The sequence below is a fragment of the Cololabis saira genome, chromosome 6, assembly GCF_033807715.1.
Source record: "Cololabis saira isolate AMF1-May2022 chromosome 6, fColSai1.1, whole genome shotgun sequence".
NCBI lineage: Eukaryota > Metazoa > Chordata > Actinopteri > Beloniformes > Belonidae > Cololabis > Cololabis saira.
Genome location: NC_084592.1, coordinates 40,561,822 through 40,579,280, shown reverse-complemented (window position 1 = coordinate 40,579,280; position 17,459 = coordinate 40,561,822). Strand labels below are relative to the sequence as shown.

The 17,459-nt window shown below is 42.6% G+C and overlaps 1 protein-coding gene across 2 annotated transcripts in view; it reads left to right on the top strand.

Moving 5' to 3' along the window:
• LOC133446192 (immunoglobulin-like domain-containing receptor 2) overlaps nt 1–4,722 on the top strand; it is a 32,959-nt gene extending 28,237 nt beyond the window's left edge. Inside the window, exons 8-9 of one of the 2 annotated variants that reach the window (XM_061724114.1) lie at nt 2,128–2,323; nt 3,859–4,722. In XM_061724114.1, coding sequence (XP_061580098.1) covers nt 2,128–2,323; nt 3,859–4,528 — 866 coding nt within the window. In that variant the 3' untranslated portion in view covers nt 4,529–4,722. The remainder of the gene's footprint in view (nt 1–2,127; nt 2,324–3,858) is intronic. The other variant, XM_061724115.1, reaches the window with a different exon arrangement.
• Nucleotides 4,723–17,459: the final 12,737 nt, after the last annotated feature.

Below are 17,459 nucleotides of genomic sequence, written 5' to 3'. Positions count from 1 at the left end.
GATGAAAGTCGTGGTTCTTGTACAGTTTGAAGGACAAACGTTGAGTTGTTGGTTTTATCAACTAATATCATGAGAAGAAAGTGCTTCCCCGGTGTTTCTACATCACTCGGAAGATATAATCTTTAAAACTCTTATCACACAAAGACGGCCCATCTGTTAACTCCTGCTAATCCGGATTCGGGTCATGGGGGGGGCACCTTTAGCAGAGCAAGTTCAGTCCTCCCTCTGACCATCCAGCTCTTCCTGGACCTCCAGAGAGGTCTACAGGTCTCCTCCATCCATCCATCCATCCATCCATCCATCCATCCATCCATCCATCCATCCATCCATCCATCCATCCATCCATCCATCCATCCATCCATCCATCCATCCATCCATCATCCATCCATCCATCCATCCATCATCCATCCATCCATCCATCCATCCAATCCAGCTGTTATTGTAACCTGACGCTCTACACAGCATTATGAATAGCTGGATTGATGATGTTAGACAGTGGCCTCCCATAACTAATGAAGGTATCTTAAATTAATGCTGATGTTAATTTATAAATAATGATTTGTTTGAGCGATAAGCAGGAAAGAATAGAGGAATAGGGAGATAAGGGAGTGTATGATAAAACACTGTAATATAGCATACGTTACGTGTGCTGACGTTAGCAAGCTAGCAGCGCGACATTTAATCATTATGGAAAGGCTACGTGATTAAAAAAAAACAACAACAACACCTATTTATGTTTTATTTTATTTTAGGTATCCAAGAATATTTTATTGATCGCCTGGCGTCCGATGACCAAAAAAAACGCAATTACAGGTCTCTAATTGAAGGGCAGAACTATCTCAGCTCCGGATGATACAGAATACATACATACATAACCCCAATCTTCAGATAAAGCTAGTTTGTTGAGGAAAAAATATTAACTCTATTTGTAGCTGCAGAGGAAAAAAATAATCTCACGAGGAAAACAAAAATATTGCTCACGCCTCGGAGCCTCTTCCGCATAATATGCCAGTCAAAAGAGAAAAAAGAGAAGTAAGAGTAAGACAAAACATGTACTGTATGTTGTACTATTATACTTATTTATTGAAACACATGGCGAGTCAAACATTTACCAAAGCAGCTGCCAAACACTCCTAAACAAGGTAGCCTAAGACGTGGGTTGTGCAGAACTGCGGCAGTAAATCCTCATCGGAGCTCCACTCTTTGATAGGGATTTCTTTTTTTTTTTTTTTTTTTTTTACCTTGTCTGCACACATATTATTGAATTATACCATGACGGTAGAAACCAAAAGTGTATATATGTGCATTATTACTATATGTAATATATACATATATATACGCACACATATGCGTACACATACATAAACATACACATACAAACCCAGTGTTTTTTTTTTTTTTTTTTTTTTTTTTTTTTTTTTTTTTTTTTTGGGGGGGGGGAGGGGGTGGGGGGGGGGGGGTGACGACATCCGCTGCCAATCCAGGAAGCAGGAACACACGGAGACACACGTCAAGCACTGGAAATCTGCAACAAAAAAACCACAAACAAAGCACGAAACCGGCACGGAGCATTGATAGGGATTTCATATGGACCCAACCTGTTAATAATCATTATTTTCTCCATATACCGCTCCCTGGCTTCCTTGTTTAAGGTATCACGGTAAATTCCAGTTCCTTTCCAGCAGTTTAACATCTTTTTTTTTGCGTTCCGTCTGTTCACTCGGTGAAACAGAAAAGTAGTTTTGAAAGTCCGTCCCGTCTTCATTCAATATCAAAACAACTGCACGCGACGGGACAGGAGTTTTCCGATGATACAAATACATTAAGAGAGCCTGGCAGGGAGCCGCCACCGCAGTAATGGCGGCCGCTCGACTTCCGGTTTTTGCTGGATTCGTGTATACCCGCTTTATCCTTTTTTCAGGTTTCACGGGGGTCTGTTCGATCCTATCCCAGCTAATTTCAGGCGATAGTCAGGGGTTCACCCTGGACATATAGAGATAAACCACCATGCACACTCACACCTACGGGCAATTTAGATTCATCAATTAACCTACTACGCATGTTTTTGGATTGTTTTGGACTGAATCCTCTCAGTGAATATTGTTTGATAAATCTCTGTCCCTGCAGTCAGCAGCCTGTCGGAGCTGAGCTCCCTTCACGACGGACCCACCCACGACTTCAGACACACCTATCAGACGGTCCAGATGAAGGCGCTCCCACCCATCGCGGACCACGACGAGCGTTTCAGGCCGCCTCCGCCTCCGCAGAGCCGAAAGCCCAGATATGACCGAGACGCCCACTCCGACGACGAGCTGGACCGCAGGTAACTCCGGAGGCCGGGTCAGTAGGTCAGCAGCTGACGTCTTCAGCTGTTGCTGCAGTTTGGCGTTTCCGTGCTCGGAAACACGATCCGTTCCCGTTAATCGTCACGTTGAGATTAAAGCTGCTTTCGTCAACGAGAATTATGACTAAATATCGTCGTAAACAAACCTTTATCACCTGAGGAAAACGAGACGAGACACAATGAAAATGCTGGTCATGTGACGATAACGATAATTAAATATGTAATGCAATATCGTAGAGGAATAAAAACAAGACTAAAATGTAGATTACAAAATAAAAACTCTGCTAAAATGTGTCTTCATTTACGTTGACCAAAACGAGACGAGATGTTCTAACAAAGATCCTTAATGTCCATGTTTTCAGTGGTTTCCTCTGGTTTAGTTCTGCTGGGTGACATTAGTCCTCAATCCCAGTCGCTGCAGCGGGGAATCAGATCCAGAAGATGCAGTTGCAGAGTTAGAGGCTGATGCCGTTAACACAGAGCTCTAGGTTCACGTCAATTAAAAACAAAGTTACATAGAGAAACGTGGGGATCTGCTCTCGGGGGGAGAAGAAGAAGAACCATCTTTGGATACACTTTCCCACATAGACGTGGAAAAGAAAACCCAATGTGCCATTGAAAAAGACAAAGACGGGGAGAAATTGGGAAAAATAAATAGAATAGAATAGAATAGAATCAGCTTTATTGGCCAAGTATGAACATGCCAGACAGGGAATTTTACTTTGGTTGTTTCGCTCACTGAACCCAGACTTAAATAGTTGCAAACAGTAAATAGACAAATGGCTCTTATTAACATATATACAATTTTTGTTTATACAAAAAAAAGTGAAAGGTGCAGCAGTATGAGGTAAATATGGTAAATATGTTAAAATTCAGTCAAAATTCGGGTTATTGCTAATATTCCGGTTACTGAAACATTCGGAATATTCCGTTTACATGGTAATTAATCATTCAGGATGTCTCGATCAAACCAGCGACGCGCGGAGAACGTGATGACGCAATTAGCGTCATTTCCGCTTCTTCTTCCTGTATCCAAATTCAAAACAAATGCTGCTTCGCGCAACTTTACGCTCACCTTCTTGTAAATCTGGCTATCCCGGTACTTTCTACCGTCTACAAATGACAAAATGTTCATATCCTTCATTACATTTATGAAGTGATTAGTCTCCTCCTGGTCTTGCGTTTCGCGTGTTTAGAAGAACTTCCTGGACTCAAAAGACCAGGATTCCTTGCGAAAAGAACATGCACAGAAAACAAATTCATGTTCCGTTTGATCGGGATATTCCGTTAGGCGTTTACATGACCCAATATTCGGGTTTTAAAAGGAGTAACCCAGAGGTCATATTAGGGTTTTTAAAACCCGGAATATGAGCAAATTCGGGTTATTCAAAGGGGTTATTGGTGTTTACATGGCCGTGCAAATTCGGGTTATTGCCAGTATTCGGGTTTTAAAAGGGTTATTGATGCATGTAAACGCAGTCATTGATTGAGATTCTGTCCCTGCTGTGCCGCAGGTGGAACCCGCGGTCCGAGCACCTGCAGAGGAAGACGCTGAGCAGGAGGGGCCGCACCGGCTCCCTGGACGAGCTGGAGGAATTCGCCCAGTGCTACAACTCCCGTCCACGCCGGACGGAGCTCCCGCCCTACGAGCGGGACTACAGCCCCCCCCGGCGCTTCTACCGGGACGAAGACGACGGCTGGAGCCGCCGCAGTCCGTCACCTTCGCAGCAGAAGAGGAGGGACACGTGGGACAGCGACCGGCCCGCCCGACCCCCCCAGGGCCGGGGCTACGACGACACCTTCCTCAACAGCGTGCTGGAGAGGAAGGCCCGGGGCCGGGGCGGGGACAGGGCTGCCGGCAGGGGGGACGAGGACAGTGACACCCCCTCCAAAGGCAGCTCCAGAGGAAAGGATAGTTACTACAGCCGGTCGCCTAGCAACCGCCCGGATGAGGAGGACCCCCTGCCTCCGTACTCAGAGCTGGAGATGGAGCGGTACCGCAGGGCCGACCCGACCCTAGACCGGTACCGCACGGCCGATCACCCCCGGTCGGACAGGTATCGGACCGCCGACACGGCCATGAGGACCTTCTCGCACCCCCGGCCCCCGCCGGGGAAGAACCAGACGCTACAGTCCGGCAGAGACGAGCGAGACAGGAGCCGGAACCTGGTGAGTTACTTGTAGCGGGACAGAGGACATCCCTCCTTTTCTGCAGAGCAGGAAAAGATTTTAAAAAAAACTCATCATCCTGTAAATGAACTCTGAGGTAGGGATGGGCGGTATGGACTAAAAAAATTATCACGATAATTTCTGGCATTTATCCCAATAACGATAAAAATGACGATAAAAAAAATACCAATTCAACTCCATCTTTGTAACTATAAATCTATCACCACATTCAGTCTTTGGAGCCAAAACACTGCTCTAAAAGATACTAAATACTACTAAACTACACCCATTCAATTGAATTAACAAAAACCAATTAAATTAGTACACTTGTACTATGATCCGCCATGTTTGTTACACAAAAACATCATCAACGGGAATTTATCTTTCTTTCTTTCTTTCTTTCTTTCTTTCTTTCTTTCTTTCTTTCTTTCTTTCTTTCTTTCTTTCTTTCTTTCTTTCTTTCTTTCTTTCTTTCTTTCTTTCTTTCTTTCTGGCTCATTTCTTTCTTTCTTTCTTTCTTTCTTTCTTTCTTTCTTTCTTTCTTTCTGGCTCATTTCTTTCTTTCTTTCTTTCTTTCTTTCTTTCTTTCTTTCTGGCTCATTTCTTTCTTTCTTTCTTTCTTTCTTTCTTTCTTTCTTTCTGGCTCATTTCTTTCTTTCTTTCTTTCTTTCTTTCTTTCTTTCTGGCTCCTTTCTTTCTTTCTTTTTCCCTTCCTCCCTTCCTTCATCTCTTTCTTTCTTTCTCCCTTCCTTCATCTCTTTCTTTCTTTCTTCCTCCCTTTCTTTCTTTCTTTCTGGCTCATTTCTTTCTTTCTTTCTTTCTTTCTTTCTTTCTTTCTTTCTTTCTCCCTTCCTTCATCTCTTTCTTTCTTTCTTTCTTTCTTTCTTTCTTTCTTTCTTTCTTTCTTTCTTTCTTTCTTTCTTTCTTTCTTTCTTTCTTTCTTTCTTTCTTTCTTTCTTTCTTTCTTTCTTTCTTTCTTTCTTTCTTTCTTTCTTTCTTCCTTCCTTCCTTCCTTCCTTCCTTCCTTCCTTCCTTCCTTCCTTCCTTCACGTACGTTGTGCGTGGATTTAACACAGAACCAAAAATCAGTTTTACACAAAAACATCATCAACAGGAATTTATCGTTTTTACCGCGAGATGACAAATTCTTACTGTGGGGAATTTTTTTGACGGTTTATCGTGAACGGTAAAATATCGCCCATTCCTACTCTGAGGTCATCCTAAAATGTTCTTATTGTCAACAAAACATCAGCAATACGTCGGTCTGACCGATGAGTGCTTGAGACCAGAGAGGGATTTAGGTGCAGATTAGGTGTGCATGGTGACTAAAGAGTGACACATCACCAACACAGACACACAAACAGGCCTAAAGGAGGCACAAAACAGTAATAAAGAGATATAAATAGCCACAAAGAGGAAAACAAAAACATGCAGAATAAAGAAAATGCAGCACAAAACAATCATAAAAAGACTCAAATGTTCCAAACATGACACATAATAAGCTCAGAGACAGTGGCTGACTGAAAAGACATTAAAATGAGCACAAAGCAATGTAAAAATGACCAAAATAAGATGCAAAACAACTATGAAAAGATGCAAAATAACCATAATGGGGTACAGAAACATAAATAACCTTGAGGCACAAAATGAAAACCAAAAAATGTATTGTAAAACAACATAAATAAGACTGTTATGAGAAAAGACACTGAAATCAACTTTTAAGAAATGACACAGAACGTCTGGGCTTATGGAGAATCACTACCTGTGTAGAGTCTCCTGTTTCAGCCTCCAGTGTTTGTCGTTTTTTATCGTCCTCATCAGTATCTATTTGTTCCAATTCAGCCTCAAATTGGCGGATTAAGCTCAAAATCACTGAAATAGCTGATAATCGTAATGATCAAACATAGTAAATAGTTAGAATACCTCCAAATATGTTGTAAAATGATTTGCTGGACGTGTAAAATAGATAAATAAACTGTTGGTTTGTGTGTTCTGCTGCCCCCCAGCGGCCTGAGCCAGTAATGCAGGTTGAGTCAGTTCTTGTATTGGTCCATAAAGGAGTTTTGTTGACAATAAGAGAAAAAGAAAATAAAACCTGTCAATCCTCTAATATTTAAATATGTCTTGCATTATTATGTGCATTATATTTCTGCTGTAACACTGAATAATTGCTCTGTATCTTAATTATTTCATGGTTATATGAAGGTGGTGGCAGCCTTTTTTTTTTCCTTTTTTTCTTTTACTTGAATTTTCTAATGAATCAAAGCTTATAATTGTAATCCAGCTTTTCTTTCAAACATTACAGTCTTACAACTCTACTACAACACTTTTCTGGCTGACTAAAGTTGCTAAAGTCGTTTTGGCCGTGGAATCAGGCTTGATTTCGCGGCCACGGCGGCTGCACGTCTTCTGCAGCTCAGTCATCACTAACCCAGCATGAACGTGACCATCTCTAAACTCTGGCTCTCACTGTATTTCCCTAACAGAGCACTGCACTGAGCAGGGACACTCTCATTGTGTGACACGGCTCCACCTGCACATCGCTGCCAGTCCTTTCGTTTTAACCGTCCTGCAGCTTCGCAGGAGACGCTAACTGTTCCTCCATCGTCTGCACGAAGTCTGGTTCACAAAATAACCTCGCTGAGAAACCGCAGTAGCCAATGGGAAACCCAAGAAATGTTTGCATCACAGTTCCTGATAACGCAGGACATTTCATGTGTTTTTACTTATGCTTGAATAATATCTGTGTATTTTAACATGCATATTTTACAGATTGTACGTTTTTGTCGTGTGTTTTATTTCCTGAATTTACCGACTGAAGTGAGGGATACGCCAGTGCCAAGATGCTTGTTTCTGTTGTTGTTTGCCAGTTTTAGAATAGTCTGGTGTAACGTTACGCAGCTTCAGGTCTTCGTGTCTCGTCTCCAGTTCTCTGCAGCTCAGGTTTACCGTGTATTTTTACCATTTATCTTTTAATCATGTCAATATATGTGAATATTGCACCATGAATTTGCCCTGCAGGTGGTTATTGCACTGTTTAGATACTTCTTTTTTTTTTTTTTTTTTAAATAAAGGAATCTCCTCTGAAGTTGTGGGTCTTTTACATGAACGTGCAACTGAGAGTCAACTTCAGGCAGTTTTTGTTCTGGATTTACTTATTTAGTTAACTGAAATGGGAAACAGATAGGAAACCTCTTATCACTGATTAAAAGTGAGATTAAAGTCCTCAAAAACACTTGTGGGTTTCAGCATTTTCCCATGGAGGCTGAAAAGTGAAAAGTGCTTTGAACAGCTTGTAATAAACTCATTTTTTTGCTTTTTCACGGCCAGAGGTGTTAAAAGTATTCACATTCATTACTCAGGTAGAAGTATAGATACTAGAGTTTAAAAATACTCCTGTAGAAGTTGAAGTATCAACTCAAGTTTTTTATTCAAGTAAAAGTATAAAAGTACTGGTTTCAAAATGACTTAAAGTATAAAAGTAAAAGTAATGTAATAGGGAAAAAAGCCATTGAAAATGAATGCATCTTATTATAATGCAAATATATTAAAGAACCATATATGTGTACTATTGAGCATTAACATGTGTTTCAGAGAGCAGGAGATATGATGACTAGTTGCCTATAAGTATTGTAATGGTGCAAAATGTCAAACTTCAGAGGCATGTTATCATTTATCCTAACCTTTATTGGAATGTACATCCAAGTTTAGTTGCAGGAATCTGAGGGAACGGATGTATAGTAAGGTTGTCTTATGGGATATTTGGCAAATCTGGGAACTAAATCGTTACCAAGAAATTTCTTCACCAATGTGTTTCTAAAGGTGTCTAATAACATGTCCTAAAAAGTTGAAATTCAACTCCTGGGGGAAACTTTGTAAAAAACTGCACAAAGTCGGGGTACCAATAACCAATTTTCGAAAATTTGAAAATGCTTAATTTGGCCTTAAATAACTTGCAAGGGATCAAACTAGGGGTTTTTCAATATTCTGAGTTCATTGCAAGTATTTATTTTTCAGTATTTATTTATTTTTCAGTACAACCACGCCCACTTTCCCAGGTCATCGTTCATCCCGGCAATGCCCCCCACTCACACATAGCATATGTAAAAAAAGAAAAAAAGATAATAGTTTATTCTTTATTGTTTGACATGATGAATAGGCCAAGTCAGTGTTTAGTGATGGTTGCTGTAGTTGTTTTTGTATTCAACGTGAGGACGTTTTGAGTTAACTTTAGGACCAAACATGCTGGATCCATTTGCATCCCTTTTCTTTTTTTGATCATGGATGGACATAATATACTGCTTTTACCTGGATGCTGGACATCTTTGCAGCTGCAGGCCATCATCAGTATGCCAAAGGTGCACGGCTGTACTGTGAACTGATGAAGGAACTGGAAACTTTGCCTGGTTACAAAGAGACCATTGAACGTTTCACTGCCCATGGGAACCATGTTGTCCGGTATTCCAGCCACGATTGGTCTGGCACCTGGTGGGACATCTGCATTGAGCAGACCTTAAAGGTATAGTCTGTGATGTTGGAGAGCTAGCAAGATTTGAAAGTGGCACCTCCTCTAAGCCCCGCCCCCTCCTCCCCCTCCCGTCAGCGCTCCGTCCAAAGCCACGCCCCCACAAACTCTGGGGAACGTGCATTTGCAGGAGTCGAGTTTTCCAGGACATTTTGGACAGCACATTTTCAACAAAACTACCCCATGTCTCATTCACCTGTAAGCGAGGCCGGTTTTAGGGGGGGGGGGGGGCTGTGTCCACCCAAACGTGCGTCCTGCCCACCCAATTAAAGTTATGGGGATCCTTTATTTTTTTTATAAATATAAAAAAATATCACAATGAACAATGAACGCATACCGCAAAAGTTGTGTCTCGGCGGAGGGACCCGACGTCCCAGCAAAATGAGCACAACAGAGAAGTTCAGAACAGCAGACATAGCACACACTGAAAGCTGATTTATGGTTCCGCGTTACACCAACGCAGAATGGTGCGCGTCGCCGTGTACCCTACGGCATAGGCTACGCCGTACCCTGCGGCGTAGCCGTGCCTCCAGAGCTTGTACAGCACCGTAGCGCACCGCCACCTGCACCGCCACCCGCACCGGCGCTCTCCGCCCTCACCGGGATGGAGACGCCTCCATCCCCACGGACCCCCATACTGGGGGTCCGTGGCAGATCCCCAGTAGCGGACAACCTGCGCCGCAGAATCGCACTTTGGCCTTCTTTTTTTAGCCTTTTTAGCAGGGCGAGCCATTACATCGACGTGACCTCCCGACCGCGAGCCGGCGGTGAAGCCGGGAGCGGCGGGGGCCCTCCGATGTCAGGCCACGGTTGCCAGTTGGTCTGGAGTGGTCTCTGAGCCGAGGAAGACCCGTGGGAAGTGGACACGGGGGCTGGAAGCAGAGGGGGGCGTGGGCGGGACTTAAAGAGCAAAATAAGAGCAAAAAAAAGAGCAAATAATGTAGGATCTGAATTTTCATTGAAATACACATAAATATATACTACAGTGACCTCCGGAGTTGTTTTTGTGAGAGTATTTTACTTCCGCATCCGAAAAAGCTGAACCAGAAGTGACGTAGCGGGAGGGAGCGCGGTGAATTTCAACAATAGGAAAAATAATGGATATTAATGTTAGTTGTGACACTGAAGAGGTTGTGAATGTGTATTCACACAAATATGACAGGCCACAGCCTTATAATTACGAACCCGTTAGGGCCCCCACGTTCTTTTGATTGACAGCTGAAACTCGCTTTTTAAAAGGCTGATTTTTGGGTCCGTGTTACACCAACGCAGACCCTACGGCGTAGGGTACGCCGTCGATTTTACGCGGAACCATAAATCAGCCTTTATTCACCGCAGCACCCGCCCGTGCGCTCCTGAAAGAAACTCCGAAAATAACTCCTAAAAGATGGGTGAGTACTTGTAATCTGTCTACGTTTGTACTTTCTAAACAGAAAACAAGCTTATTATTTAGTCTCCTTCTCGGTAACGAGCCCGAGTCCCCCCCGTATCCCACCACGGAGCTGCCACGTTAAAACCGACGCAGCCCTACGCCGTAGGGTACGGCGTACGGTGCGCGTCGCCGCGTACCCTACGGCATAGGCTCTGCGTCGGTGTAACGCAGTAAACGGTCGTCAAGAGCAGAGACCATTTATTTAATAAATAGCTTGGAGAACAGATGGTGGATCATCTGTAGTTCTGTAGTAAACAAAGGTCACACGTTAGACGTCAGAATCAGAGCAGATTTGTTGTTGTTTTGGAGCATAATGTGACGGTCGAAAACGCAAAACTCCGGTTGTCTGTGTCTACACGCATCTACATAAACGGAGTTTTCAAAAATCTTCACTTTGCCCGGAGTTTTTTTAAACATTCGTTTATTTGCGTTTTCATGTGGATGACAGGTCCAAACGTAGGAAAATATCTTCGGTTTAGCAGATACCCGGCTACGTGTGTACGGGGTCTGCGCTCAGATGGGGCAGAGCTGTGGAGACGTCTCCCTGGTGCTACGTCATATGACGCGGTGTTCGGAAAAAAAAAGCGTTTTTAGGAGCTTCGCTAAAATCAGCCACTTTTTCCTCTGAATACGTGCCCTTATGTCTTGTAAAACATATTAAATCCTACATTAACTTCTCACATAGTCATTTTCACATAAGGTCAGGTATAATTTTTGAAAAAACCCTAACCTGCAATATGCTCTTTAAAATGAAGGCATCTGATTGATTCTTTCCCCCCTGCCAAGCCTCTGGTCCTCTGACGAATCCGTGCCATTCGGACGCAAAAAACAGATTGGTCAGAGTTTTTACAGGATTAAAGCTGTCAGAGAGGTCGAATTTTTTTCTTTCCTTTTTCTGAACACATTATTCACTGCCCTCCAATGGTTTGAGGAGAACAACCCATTTGACCACGGACGCGACAAAGAGATGCTTGTATCTTTCTCTACAGGATTCACAAGCACAGCAGATGACCCAGTCAATGCTGAGAGAGCAGCTGAAGTAGGGAGAGAGGTGCAGAAGAAGCTGGATGGACAGTCAGCGACATCAACAATGGAGATGAAGTCAAAGGTGCAAGCCCTCTCTTCTCTGAGAAAGATCCCTAAGATCAACGAAAAGAAGATAAACCTTGACTCACTGAAGTTGTTTAACCGACTAATCATTTTTGCCCAACGGGATATGACGGTTGAGACAAGCTTGAAGTATGAGCTGACTCCTGTCCCATTGTCCCTTTTCAGCAACAGAGATCATAAAATGGACAAGGCAAACAAAGCAGGCTTTTCCAAGTCTAGCCTGAAGGAGTTGACTGATCCACTTGACCTCACTAAACAACCCTGCTCCACTTTGGTGGTTGATGGTGGGTGGCTTCTTTACATGGTGAAGTGGGAACAAGGTCAGACTTGGCAGGAGATTGCCAACAGTTACCTAAGCTACCTGCAGCATCTTGGCCGTAACTGTCAAAAGATCATTGTGGTCTTTGATGGCTATAACAGATCGCCAAAAGATCATGACCACATCCGATGTACCAAGAAAACATGCTGTGATCTCCAGATTCGACCGGATCTGATAGACTGGACACCAAGAGCAAAGTTCTTGGACAACAGCCATAATAAGAGTGAGCTCATTCACCTCCTCTCTTCAACATTCCAGAAGCTTAGCATCACCGTTGTGCAGAGTGACAATGATGCTGACACTTTAATTGTGAGAGAGGCATTGGCTATTGCTACAGATGGCTCGGTTGAGGTCAGTAACATTTGTGTGTACATGCAAAGTATATTACTTTCATTAGCTATGACTATGAGTTATGCAGCGTCCGCAGTTATGCGGTCGGTGTACCGGACCGTCGTGGTGAAGAAGGAGCTGAGTCGAAAGGCGAAGCTCTCGATTTACCGGTCAATCTACGCCCCTACCCTCACCTATGGTCATGAACTTTGGGTAGTGACCGAAAGGACGAGATCGCGGATACAAGTGGCCGAGATGAGTTTCCTCCGCAGGGTGGCTGGACGCTCCCTTAGAGATGAGTTTCCTCCGCAGGGTGGCTGGACGCTCCCTTAGAGATGAGTTTCCTCCGCAGGGTGGCTGGACGCTCCCTTAGAGATAGGGTGAGGAGTTCGGTCACCCGGGAGGAGCTCGGAGTCGAGCCGCTACTCCTTCACATTGAGAGGAGTCAGCTGAGTTGGCTTGGGCATCTGTACCGGATCCTCCTGGATCCTCCCTAGGGAGGTGTTCCAGGCATGTCCCTCCTCCCTAGGGAGGTGTTCCAGGCATGTTCCTCCTCCCTAGGGAGGTGTTCCAGGCATGTCGCTCCGGGAGGAGACCCCGGGGAAGACCCCGGGGAAGACCCAGGACACGCTGGAGAGACTATGTCTCTCAGCTGTCCTGGGAACGCCTCGTACTCCCCCCGGAAGAGCTGGAGGAAGAGCTGGAGGAAGAGATGGAGGAAGAGCTGGAGGAAGTGTCTGGGGTGAAGGAAGTCTGGGCATCTCTGTTGAGACTGCTGCCCCTGCGACCTGGGAACGGATAAGCGGCGAACGATGGATGGATAGCTATGACTACTTTAAAAGTGATGGCATTGATGAGGAATACTCAGACATTGACTCATAAAGCATTCCACAAGGGGGATCACTGTTTGCTCTGACTAATGTGAAACGAATCGTAATAAATGCAATCTTATGTAAATGCAAAAAATGGTGTGGCAGTTTTTCCACTAAGGAATGGTTGTAGTGAAAAACAAATGCTATAAATGAACTCAGAATCATAAAAAACCCCTAGTTTGACCCCTCACAAGTTAATTAAGGCCAAATTAAGCATTTTCAATTTTTCAAAAATCGGTTATTGGTATGCGGACTTTGTGCAGTTTTTTATGAGGTTTCCCCCAGGAGTTGAATTTCAACTTTTTAGGACATGTTATTAGACACCTTTAGAAACACATTGGTGAAGAGATTTCTTGGTAACGATTTAGTTCCCAGATTTTCAGACGCTTCCCTTACTATAAGAACAAAACTGGACAAGAACATCTGAAACAACCACAACCAAATTCACTCTATCCGGATGGAGCAATTTAACTGGATAGTTTTTATTTAAAGGCCGAAATGAAATATATTAACAAGGCTGTTTTTAAAATGTAAGGAGTAAAAAGTACAGATAATTGCGTGAAAATGTAAGGAGTAAAAGTAAAAAGTCGTCTGAAAAATAATTACTCCAGTGAAGTATAGATAACCAAAATTTCTACTTAAGTAAGGTAACAAAGTATTTGTACTTCGTTACTTGACACCTCTGTTCACGGCATTTCAAGGTGAGCCAACCGAAATCTGGCTCAGCCAACGCGATCACATCACAGGAGGGGCTTACATGTTCATAGAAAAGTCACAAATGACATCATTAGGCTTATTCATCTTTTTTTAAGTGTTGAAACAACAATAACAATAAAACAGAAACGAACAACACAGCACCAATTAAAGTTAAAAAGAGGCTCTGTTACAGTTAATAAAGACTTGCCTGTGAAATATTGATTATCCCATGTTGTACCGATCTCGTTTAGGTGGTTGGTTACTGTTTAAGAACATGTCGGTGTAAATGTGAGTTTTGCTTCTGTTCAGTTCAGGTTTCCTGCTTCATTTGTGCCCTTTTTTTATTTCTTCATTAAATAACGTATTAATCTTCTTGTCTCCTACCTGTGGACCTGTATCTGGGTCCTGTACATCATTCCTCACATGCACAGGTGAGTGCAGCGTGATAACTTGGAGACAATGACCAGAAAGGATGCAAATGTGTGATTTACAGATGTTTAATAATCTCATAAGAGATCACAGGGAGCCGGGTGATTTTGGACATTTGGGACTAATGTACTGCAAATTACTTATATCCACATTTGAAAAAAAATTACTTTTATTAATGATTATTCAGTAATTTGAACACTGAAGACTTAACAGTCTGTCAAAAGTGCCGAAAGGTATCACTTAAACCACACCTATATGGTGTACAGAGGCATTTTCATTTGTTTCCAAACACTTCTGATCTGATTATAGCATATATTTTGTAGGTGGGAAAAGTAGCTTCAATTATAAAAACTCAAACCAAATGAGACCTGCAGACTAAATGAAAAAAGAGCAGAAAAGGCACTAAGTGCAGGAGAAGAAGGATTTCTAGAGCAACCTTTGGATCATATTTTGATTTGTCGTCCTTTCTTTCAATTTATGGATGACAGTTTTTAAAAAAAATATTCTTAAAAAAATAAAATAAAAGTAGTTCTTAAAAATATTCATGAGTCTATATGTAGCGATACCACTTGTAACCACACGGGGGCTCTAATGTGAAGGTTATCCAGCCAGTGGATGCAGTTCCTTTACTGGCCGGTAGAGGTTGCGGGGCTAAAGTGGGCGTGTTCTAGTCAGATCTGCTTGTTCCGCCCATTTTTGGATTAACAGGGTCTGTGTTTTTCTTTTATAAAGTATATTTATTCATTTTCAAATGGTCAGACAGTCGAGAATTAAACGATATTACAGAAATATGCCCCCTTTTTTAAACACCCCCCAAAACATGGAACACACTCTCCACACAGACAAATCAAAGTAGAAAAGTAACAAAAAATAACCGTAAATAAAAAAAGTAAAAAATAAGTTACAAAAAATAAATAAAAAATAAATAAAATAAAATAAAACAAATAAAAAAAACGGGGGGTGAAACTTAAAGACCTAAAAGGCGCACCTACAAAAATTAGTGAATATAAATAAGATAAGTAACAAGTAAATAAATAAATAATAACAAAGACAGAAGGGGTAATCAAACATGATATCAGGGTAACAGCGTGTTACATATCAGAAACTGGACATGTATGTACCTTTCAATGTCAGGCCAAGCTAGACCATAAAGCCCGCTCCGAAGAGCTTGAGCACCGTTGTCCCCAATATATTCCAGAAAAGGGTCCCAGATGCGTGTGTTTTTCTTTTAAACAAAATTAAACTTAATGATGAGTGTGAAAACCAGAAATTGTACTATAGTTTAATAGACTGCAAATTAAGCTACAGTGTAAATATTTTGTGTACTTTGGATACCAAGACTCTCTGACTCCAGGGTACTGCACGGTACCAGGTACCAGGTACCAGGTATTACACAGTACCAGATACCAGGTACCAGGTACCAAGTACTACACAGTACCAGGTACCAGGTACCAGATAAGAAAGGATTGAAGTATTGAACCCAGAAACAGAGGTGGTGCAGAACTTCTCCTTTCTACGGTCTTTGTTGATTCTGAAGCACACTTCAGTGAACGCCGAGCAGCACTCGAGCTGAGCTCAAACAGGCTTGTTTTGTGTCGTTACAGTGAAGCTGGCAGGGATCCACGTCCTCCAGAAGAGACGTAAACATCCCTGCACAAGGGGGAACTTTTCCAACAGGCAGTTTTAATACAAATACATCAAAAGATGAGCTGAGATCCGCTACTCGGTTTGAATTTAAATAATCTGGTCTTTGTTTTTACAGAGAATCAAGACTCATGAAGGGTTCTACTACACTCCCAGGAAACGCTGCCAACTACAACTCTGCTCTACTCCCATCTGCCCCTTGTGTAATATTAGAGAAATAGGAACTTACTTGCATACAATGTGGCAATGCCCAGATGTGGAGTTTTTTTGGTCTCAAGGAGTATGCTGGATAGGTGATATAATCGGAACCAGTATACCTTGTAATCCAATTACTTTGTTGTTAAACGATGACTCCCGATGACTTCTAATAAAATATATGCTCATATTCTCTGTAGGCTAAGGGCCCGATTTACTAAGATCCTAAATAAAGAGTACTAAATTGCGTGTGCACTGAAAAAGTTTGCGCGTGCTGTTGTTGCGTGGTTTACGGGTGATCAACTAAGATTGCGTGCGCAATTGATAACAGGTGCAAACAGCAGTATTTAAATGAGGTGTTGCGTGTGTTAAGGTTTGCGAGCGCAAACTCTGCGCCATGGAGAGTGGATGGAATGCACAGTCACAAGTCACAAGCGCAAAATGAAATTTGACGAGTTGGAGTTAGAGATATTAGTGGAAGAGGCAAATAAACACATTCATGAACTACAGCAAATAAATGTAAACATTACCAAAAGAAAACGCAATATCGGAGAAAACCTGCGATAGAATAAATGCAGTTGGTAACACAAAAAACGGAAAAACGTCTGGTTCTGGCTCGGCATGATCTGAGGAGAAAAAGACAATCAGACACAGAGCTGGAGAGCGCTTTGATTCATCTATTTATGAGTTAAGTTTTTATTCAGATGTCCACAGTATATTGCAAATATAATATATTATATAGCAAACACTGACAGTAAATGTGTGACAGACGGGACCATCATATGGCCGAAAGAAGAGAAGAGAAGTGTTCAGAACAGCACAGAGCGCACACTAAAGGCTGATTTATGGTTCCGCGTCACACCAACGCAGAACCGACGGCGTAGGGTACGCGGCGACGCACGCCGCACCGCGACCCTACGCCGTCGGCTACGCCGTCGAATTAACGCGGAACCATAATTCAGGCGAAGCTGCAGTCTCTGCGCTGATCACTGACACAGCGGGTCGGAGCGGATTTGGTCATGATGTTTAACCTGTGTTTTGTGATTAATAAGCACGGGTTTTAATTAAATGTAATTTACGAAGGATGATTTCACGTTCAATAAGATAAGTAATCAATAAAATACAAAGTTTTGGCACAAAGGCTTGGCCTGCTTGTGGGCGAGTGGAGAGGGGCACATTAAAAGAAGGTGGCAAGATATAAGGCGGAGAACTAAAGAAAAAGTGGCCTTTAATAAAACTTGTGCAACCATTTTTAAAATAGCATGCAGCAGAATAAAGACTCTCTCTCTGCATATTCTTTGATTTTGGATGTCGCCTCCTTGCCACAATAACGGCAGCAGCAGATTAGCACCTTCCTTTCAAACGTATTAAATACAGACGCAATCACAATACGC